The 10,034-nt window shown below is 32.7% G+C and overlaps 1 protein-coding gene across 1 annotated transcript; it reads left to right on the plus strand.

Moving 5' to 3' along the window:
- Positions 1–3,457: 3,457 nt before the first annotated feature.
- Positions 3,458–4,469, plus strand: LOC111901058 (RING-H2 finger protein ATL78). The gene has a single exon (XM_023896925.3). It carries the CDS (start codon positions 3,582–3,584, stop codon positions 4,302–4,304), a length of 723 nt encoding a protein of 240 aa, XP_023752693.2. The 5' UTR covers positions 3,458–3,581; the 3' UTR covers positions 4,305–4,469.
- Positions 4,470–10,034: the final 5,565 nt, after the last annotated feature.

Raw genomic sequence — 10,034 nt, forward strand, 5'->3', positions numbered from 1 at the left:
ATTTCTTACATATTATATCAATGTGATAGTCTAATAAGGCTTTGATGGTTATTTCAAGTTTTGCAGCTCGTTTGAATACAGGGGAGATAGTAGTTGTAAAGGTACAAAGACCTAGTATGTCACTTTCTTTAACTCTTGATGCCTTGTTATTTAACATGATTGGGGGCAATTAAAGTGATTTGCCAAAGCAATGAAGGGTATAAAAGTAGCAGTTAATGACACAGTGAGTCTTCTAGGCTCTAGCAAAAATAATTAATTAATTAAAAATAACAGGAATTTTTCAAAAATGAATTACCCAAGATTATGATTGAATAGGTTAGGCAAATGTTTGAAGAAATTGATTACTAAGTTACTGTTATTATTGACCTTCATTGTTAACCTTGTAAATGACTGAAAAAGAATCTTTTTTTTTCATGATTGTTACATCCGAAGAGGTAGAAACTTCTCTAAAGGAAAGATGGGTTAAAGTTCCAAAAAAATATTGAAACTTTACCCGAAAAGTTGTGCTTACAATGGAATGGAGTGATGATATTAAGCTTAATAATAAAGTTACATTAAAGACATTTGATGTAAACCGAAAAGAACTAATAGATAAGGTATGATAGATTGATAGTATTTGACAGTTATTTTTTGATGAATTTTGAACACATTTGAATTTGACACTATTTTTGTGTAATCAATTGCTTTTTTTGTATATGCATGATGTTTTATGTTTCATTATTAGACATTAAATGTGTATTTTAGTTTCAATCAATTTTGGTACAAATTTACAATATATATATATATATATATATATATATATATATATATATATATATATATATATATATATATATATATATATATATATTAAAAATGTAAAAGCATGACATACAATGTATGTCATAAATTTGTCAAAAATCATGACGTACAAAATATTTGTCGTAATTTTAAGTCGTAAATGTCTGTCATTTGAAGCGGGATCTTTTCCACCGGGTTTCAACACCATTTACGGTGTGGGTTCGACATTGCATGAGGTGGAAGAGTTGATTGTGCTTACAGGTTGCTCGGCTGCTCCGATGTCATTTTCTTACCTTGGGGTGCCAATAGGAAAAAAACATGGGGCATATTGGTAATTGGGAGGTAGCTATTCAGAAATTCATGAAACGATTTGGAAAGTTAAATTACTTTTTGTGGGTGGAAGGCTGACTTTGATTAGGTCGATGATGGGTAGCCTCAAAATATATTATATGTCTCTTTGTAAGATGTATGTAGCAGTTGGTAATTTATTAGAAATGTTGAAATCGAGCTCTTTTTTGGGGTGGAAATGAAGCAGAAAGGAAAATACATTGGATTATGTGGGAAATTGCTTTAAACTCTAACGAAAAACATGGTTTGGTTATTGGAAGCTTAAAGGCTCTTAATGGAGCCTTACTAAAAAAGTGGAGTTGGCGTTTTTATACTGGTCAAAACCCTATTTGGGTTAAGGTTATAAAGAGTACTCATGGGGTTCATGGAGGTCTAGGACTCAATACTCCTAAACCAAAAGGTGGTGGTGGTGTTTGGTCTTCAATAGTAAAAGGTTTAAATGAATTACATGAAAAATATGTTCTACCCCTCATTCTCTGTTACGAAAAAGAATTAGGAGTGGGGTGATACTCATTTCTAGAATGAGGTTTGGGTGGGAGAGGAAAGACTAAGGGATCGCTTTCCTAGACTTTTCACGCTAGAAACAAATAAAAATTTGCTTCATTGCGGATAGATGGTGAGATGGAGATTGGATGTGGGAGTGGAGTCGAGAGATTAGAGGAGCGGGGTCACAACAAATAATTTTGAGGTGATGATTCAGATGCTTAGTCAAGTTCATCTTATTGACCGTGTGGATAGATGGAGGTGGAATCTTGACGCAGATGGGTTATTTTCGGTCAACTATACAAGACGACATATAAATGATATCATTCTTCCTGGAGGTTTATTTCCCACTCGATGGTGTTTGTCCCCATCAAGGTAAATGTTCTTCTTTGGCGAGTTGTTTACAATAAGCTTCCTACTAGACAAAATTTGGTTGATAGAAATGTCGATATTCCCTCGTTTTTATGCCAATCATGTTCTTTGGAGGTTGAAGATTGTAAGCATGTTTTCGTTGACTGTGAGGTGGCAAGTCAGGTTTGGATTAAGGTCGTCAAGTGGTTGGATCTTCCATTTCCTTTAATCATTAATGTGACAGAGCTTCTTTATTGAGTGGATACCGTCTCTTTACCAGATTTGAAAAAGAAGGTGTTGGAAGTTATTGTCTTGACCACAATTTGGATGATTTTGCAGTACAGGAACAATGTGTTTCGGTCTCCAGCTATGAAAAGGAGTGGTATTTTTGAAAGTATTCGCATTCATTCTTTTAATTGGTTTATTAATAGATGTAATAAGAGTAGTATCACTTGGACTTTATGGTTACAAAACTCATTGATCCAAGACTTTGTGTAATTTTATTCTAGCTCTTGTTAGTGGCGTTTATATAATTCAGCTGTTTAAAAAAAAGAATGAAATATTTGGTAGGAAGGATAAAAATACATCATTTGCGTGTTTTTTGACGAACCAGCCAAATGAATCATTAGATAATATAAAAATAACAAGATTTGCAAAAAACAATCCCCAAAAAAAACATCATCGGTCCAATTTTTTACCTAATCAAATTTTGATTCACTTTTTGGACAACTTTAATAAATCATCACAAAAATGAATCATCGATGAGTTTTTTTTTTAGTTTTTTTGCAATTCATATTATTTTTGTGTTATCTAATGATTCAGTTTGATGATTCGCCAAAAATCATGCAAATAATGCATTTCTTACCATCCCTACCAAATATTTTTTTTACGGGATCTACATCAATTAAATTAAAAACGTTTCATGAAAGAGGAGAAAAAGCGGTGGTTATTAAATAGTTATCCGAAGCATCAACAATACTTCAATGGTAAAAAAGAAGTGATTGGCGACGGAGAAAAGCTCCACATATAGCATTATTATTATTATTATTATTATTATTATTATTATTATTATTATTATTATTATTTAACGGCATCACACATATATAGCATTATTTGACTTGCAGAATGTGCGTCGGACGTCCCATATAAATACAGAAAACATTTATTAAATAATTACACATTTACACATCCCTTAGTGGAAGATCTAAATGGTGGAGATCCTATAAATTACAAAGACAATAGATATTCCCACATAGTGGCTCAAATACTATACTTATATCTTTTTTTTTTAATGATTATGGGTATGTTCGGCTTTGGGAGCTTCTAGCTAAACGCTAGTTAAAAAAAAAAAGTCTCGTTCGGCGACAGGGGCAATTAGCTTTTAGTCTAAACGAAAAGCTCCAAAATCAAAAATTATCGGCTACCAGCTACTCGCTAACCGCTAACTATTATCAGTTAGTTTTGCCGAACACGCTCTATATTTATTACAAAAGCATCAAGATAAAATCCCACATGATAGCTCAAATACTCTATACCTTTTTTTAATTTTTTATTTAATACACTAAGCGGGACCCTACTCTAATCACCCCTCGATATATATACCTAAATGTTGGTCTTACATGGAATTCTCATCAAAACAAACCTTGATCATTACTCACAAACAACTTAACATGTCAAGACTGTCCACTGAGCTCTTTGAGAATGAAATGAAGCATTTTATTTCAAGAAAACTTCTACTTGACACGTACTCATACCAACGACCAGCGGCTGCTGTGAGAGCTCCATCACCGTCAAGCCCACATACAGAACATAACAACTTTCATGCGAATGTGGTGATGGTGCTGTCAGTGCTGCTATGCGCTCTGATTTGTTCACTTGCGTTGAACTCCATTATCAGGTGCGTATTAAGATGCACAGGCTTATTTAGATCAGAAAGCAGCGGTGGCCAGGAAAGTATTTTAGTTAAAGCCAACACTGGAATCAAGAAGAAAGCATTAAAGAGTTTCCCAACAGTGAGCTATTGGGAAGGACTGAAGCTACCAGGATTGGACAAAGAATGTGTGATATGCTTGGGTGATTTTTCAACAGGAGAGCTAGTAAAAATACTGCCCAAGTGTAACCATGGATTTCATGTGCGTTGCATCGATAAATGGCTGAGTTCACATTCATCTTGTCCAACTTGCAGGCACTCCTTAACTGAAACATGTCAAAAGATAGTCACAGGTGGGAACTGTAGCATCATTATATCTTCGCAACCCCAAGAGGAAGGTCCAAGAAATATTACTAGTCTGACCATATTGCCTCTACCACATGAAGGTCTTGTAACAAATTATGAGACTTAACTAGCTTCTTCATAAAATGAACAAATCAAATGTAATTACTGTAATACTCATACGTAGATTGGTAGGAATTGTCCATTGTGTAATTTAAAGTATTATTGACACCAAAAGTTCTTTCCCTAGAATAAATTACATGTGATGTTGCAACTTTGCAATTGTTTTACAAATAATTTTTTACTAAATACATCAGCAGTTTACAATTAGCTAGCATTTTACTCTAATATATTTTTTTATATTTAAAAGTATATTAACACTTGTATTAAAATAAAAGCGTACTGTTAATAAAGAGTTAACAAATAATATAATTTGAATATCATAAATTTTCTCCATAAAATTGCATAATACGCAAATTCGGGTGGTGGTATAATGTCTAAGTAGAGTTGCACAAACCCGACTGTTTTTCAAAATAATAATAATAATAATAATAAACAGGTTTTTTTATATTACAAGTTGTCATATATGTGGTTAGGATTTAACACAACCGTTGGTTAGGAATCAGTTACCAGAAAAATGGCGGACCAACTTATTTGCTCGGGTTTTAAGCGATTCTTAATAAAATCGATTTTGTTTCGGAAAAAGAAAAAAAAAAACGGTTTTCGGGTTCAGTCCATTCGACTTGACTTTCTTATGAAAAACAGGTCATGGTACCGTTAATGTAGCCGTTCGAAGGCTCAAAATTACCATTTTGCCCCTCTAATGTTACTATGAATAGGTATTGGTTCAATTGGTTTCAATACACCACAAAAAATGCATTTTGTTCTCATAGTTATTATTATTATTATTATTATTATTATTATTATTATTATTATTATTATATTGACAGTTTTCTTTTCTTTGAATTCGTAACTCCAAATTACATCCTAAAGATCGTGATTATAAGACGGTGAAAGAAGTCAATATCGATAAAAAAAAAAAAAATCTTGTAACATGCACTCCATCTTTTATACATTTTTAAAAGCCTCAAAAAGTGTCATCATTAGTACCAGTGTCCTTGTTTTTATAAAATTTGGTACCAACAAATTTTTTTGACTTAAATTTACAAAGAAGGTTACAACCAACATCTAAAATTATAGTAAAATATATTATAATTACAAATCATAAGGTCATATACGTAGTTTTTTAATTTACACTTTTTTTGTTTCCAAGAGTCCGTCGTCAACAAAGTGCAAGAAGTCCACATAAACGAACGATGTGTAACGCTCGCAGATTTGGGCTAAACAAATAAGAGATAAAATGATTTTTTTGATAGAAGAATATTTAGGATAAGTAATCCTAACCAAAGTTATAATATATCTGACAAAGATTATGTACATATAACACTACTAAAAAAAATACTTTTAATGAGAGACGAATTATGACGCGCTATAATTTTATCACAGCCAAAAAAAGAGTCTGTCATAAAGTGATGTTATATTTTATAGAATATTAATGATTTATAAAAGAAAATGTTGATTGTCATAAATTTATAGCGTATTTTGTGAAATTTTACTAAGTAACTTATTATAGAGTCAAAAAAAACAGACACTAAATTGTAATGTTGGCCATCTTATTAAGAAAAAGGACATCGACTCATATTCCCAATTTGCATATCGATATCCCTTACGCCTTTTTTCAAAATCAAAACACTCACGTGCACTCAAGCTCTTACAGAGCCCACGGACAACAATTAGGGTTACTCCTTCACTCCATCGTTGTCTTACTTACATGTCCTACCTGAGTTGGCTTAAGGTTACTACACCGCCTCGCCATTTTCGTTGTCAGCCACATTGTCACAAAATTGACAGGCGATTTAGGGTTTCTGATGTCATTACTCCACCAGTGTTGTGCTCATGGGGCCTCACAAATTTGACTCCACAACTCTCCGCCTCACTATTGTCACCGCCGATCACACCCTCACGAAATCGACCGGCGATTTAGGGGTTGACTATGGAATTAAGGAAATGTCAAGGTACATAATTGTTCAATTTGTTCAAAACACACATCGTGTAAGAACGTTTATTTAGTGTTCAAGAAAAGGGCTTACCAAATGATTTAAGAATGTTTTTTAAATGATTATAGATGCATATCCTAATAATGAAGTTGATGATGATGATGATCTCATTAATATCATTGGAATCAGTGCTCCTAATATTTTATCACTGACAATCAAAGGTGATATCTGGTTGTTGAAACTTTTGTTGGTAAATGTGTCTTCTTTAGTTGAAGCTAACTTATATTATACATTCATGGGGCATTGGGATGCAACACTTGAAGAAACCGAAGAAGAAATGCTTGAAACATTAATACTAAACCCTCACCATGTTAAGGAGCTTAAAATTGGGTCCTTTGTACTAAGATAAAATTTCTTTTCCTTTGAAAGTTTATGTCTTTGTAAAATTCATACGGTCATTAGCTTTTGTAGTACTTCATTGATTATATTTTATAAACTTGTTTAATTTGAATGTTTGGTTAAGAATGATTATGATTATAATTTTTTGATTGTTTAGGGTCGAAAGAATGGAGAAACATGTAAGTAGTTGCTGAATAGAGAACTTACTTTTGAAATAAATATAAAATTACCTAACTATCCCTAACTTTGATCAACTGGTTATCTGTTCTGTTTCAAGTCACTATAATCACTATCCAAATACACATCCATTTTGTTTCCTCAATTTGATGTATATGGAGCATGAATGTCTTTGGTTCTTCTGTTCTCAGATGTCTTTATTTCTACAGCATGTCATTGCAAGTTGTATTTTCGTTTGTGTTATTCATAATTATTGCATCGTTGCATTACATGCATGGTTCTGTTTCTTTTTTTCTTCTCACCTATATTGTTGTGTTGGTAGGTTGTGTCTCGTTTGGAAGCATTCTTAAATGATTTAAGAATGCTTAAATGTGATGTATCTGTCTGTTTTAGACCATCAATTAACAATTAAATGATTATTTTTATTATAAATATTTACAACTATAGATATGCATTTATAATCATTAACGTTGGTAAGAAAAGTGAAATGAATTGATGAGTAGTTTTTGTAGTATGCATATGTAGTTCATAGAGGATTTCTTTTTTTTTTAATTTTAGAAAGTTGGCTGTTTTTTTTTACTGAATGAACTGCTTGAATGAGTGTAAATGATACTTTTACCTTTATTTTTTTAATTTCCGATTCTAAAGGTTGTGGCATGAGGTTATTAGAAGCTGAGAAAGGTTCTTCAAATGAACTCAAAAGTTAGTGTCTGTTGTGCTTATCATGGGCTCTTATGATATAGCCATGCGTGATGGTGTAAATATAAATTTAATATTTTTTTAGTTTTATTAAATCGTTTTAACTTGGGAAACAAAAGGTTTAATCAATTCTTACTATAACTTTAGTCAGTTTCACCCTGAATGCAAGAAATAATAATGTACTTCTTATTTATCGCATTTAGGTTTTTTTTATAAAATTTGTAAGTGGAAGTAAATTGCTATTTTTTGCATTTAGGAATTTTTTGTTCAAATGCAAGAAATAGCAACATACTCTCATTGATTTGACTTAGAAAACAAAAGTTTTAGTGAACCGGTGTTTTTAGAATGCCATCAAAGGTAAGAAGAATAAAGACTTTTATATGTTGAAATACTTTCTCTTGATGCCCACATAAAGATCTTCTTGGTGACCTTGAAGGGAAAGCATGTTTTCAGTTTGTATGAAAGTGGACTCGAAAAAATAATATTTTGGGGAAGATGTCTTTATTCATGTAAATTACAAGTAAGATGGAAATTAGTTTGCTTTTGTCACACCCCAAAACCGGAACGGCGGAAACGTTCGGGGGTGGAGGACGTCATGTCAAGTATCACGAGATATGTATATGGTAAGCAAGTAATGAACAACCATTTCATTTAGAAAGAAAGTGTTTACAATGTATGTGTTCACAAAACATAGAAGTCATAAACAAATAACAAAACAAGACTTGAAGCTATAATGCTCCATCTTCTGAAGCCCCAACACGAGCACCTGTCTATTAGTCTCCTGAGAATACAAGTTATTTGAAAGAGTTGATTAGCAATTAAGCTGGTGAGTTCATAAGATTTTAGTGATGTGAGTAAGCTGTAAAAAATGTGATTGAAAATGTGTATGTAAAGTGTTGTAAGCTGTAAGGTGTTGTTTTGTAAAGTCTTCCTGTTCCTCTAGAAAATCATATATTTCCTACTTAAAATGGGAGTTGAGTAAAATGACACTACAAGCCTTTCTATGCGTAATAAGTGGGTACAAGTTATATATACTTGGAGTAAACAAACAATCGATTGTGCGCATCTGCCCTCAGCCCACAACCCGACGGGGTACAGTAAGTAAGGCGGATAGCACACATTCCATTAGTTGTTAGATCGTTGTCATATATAACCTCGGTGTAATCACTTGTTACTCATGGAGTTATTTGTAATGGTTCCTTTATATCTAATAGAGAGTTCCTTTTAAGAAAACCTATATTTCTTATAGTAAAATATTGACTATGGTGATTACTTTTATAATAGATTTGTTTATAATGCTATATATAATTTAATATCGGGTAGATAGTAGATTGGGTGACCTCAGTGTAAACCTACATCCAACGGGAACAGGACGTACAGCGAAGAGCATACATCCTACTAGCTATCGGATACTAGTTTTATATATAAACATGGTGTATAAACTAAGGTATTATAGAGTTAACTCACTTAAAGTCTTTAAAACTGTACTGGCTTAATAAAATGGATTAAGCCCTTAACTGTGAAATCGCTAGTTTTGTATACCAAAAGTACTGACTTTGAAATGAAGGTTTTATACTAGAAAAAAACTGTGCATTGACCTTGTGTCTTATAACCTGATCCATACCTGGTACCTTTATGATGACTTAATGTATACTAAGCATAAATATATATAGGTTCGGGTAGATAATAGATTGGGTGACCTTGGTGTCAACCCACATCCAACGGGAACAGGACGTACAGCGAAGAGCACACATCCTATTAGCTGTCGGAATCTACTTAGCATATATGTATCCTATAGTGTATATATTAAAGAATCATAAAGTTAGCATCGTGGTCCTAACTTAAAAGTAGCGTTCTACCAAGACTCGACTGTTATGAAATCAGTCTTCTACCAAGACTCTACTGTTATGAAAGCAGTCTTCTACCAAGACTCTATTGTTCCTTTGTCAACTGAAAAGTACGTTCTCCCTAGTTTATAACCTATCTCAAATAGAGAATAGATTAACCTTCAAGTGTTACCGACACTTTATGAAAGTAATGGGAGAAATGAGTACCCTGATGTCGTTTATAAGGACATACGGAGGTACTATCAACCTAAAAACATATTTGTTTTATTACGGTCATAATGTGAAGGCTGGAACCCTTACTAACCGCTCTTATGTATGGAGATTGAGGGAACCAAACGCGACCCGAGCAAATCCATGCAAGCCATGTAATTCACATTAAAGTTAGATCATGTCTGCGTGCTGTCATGCTATAGCAAATTAATTTGTTAGTTATGTTCTGTTCTGTTCTGTTCTGTTCTGATATTGACTCTTTGTGTGCTTCATTGTACTAGAAGTAATGAATAGCATTCTCTTAAACTATACCTATAATTTGTATAAATGTATCGCCATGCTATTAAGTATTTTGATTTAAGTTCTAATGCTCTAACTGGACTGTTAATGAAAAGACTCATTTATCTACAAAGTTATGCTTATACTTTAAAATGGAGTTTTGTATAACTATAATGTAACATAACCTTTAGA

This window comes from Lactuca sativa, chromosome 4 (genome assembly GCF_002870075.4).
Source record: "Lactuca sativa cultivar Salinas chromosome 4, Lsat_Salinas_v11, whole genome shotgun sequence".
NCBI classification, from domain to species: domain Eukaryota; kingdom Viridiplantae; phylum Streptophyta; class Magnoliopsida; order Asterales; family Asteraceae; genus Lactuca; species Lactuca sativa.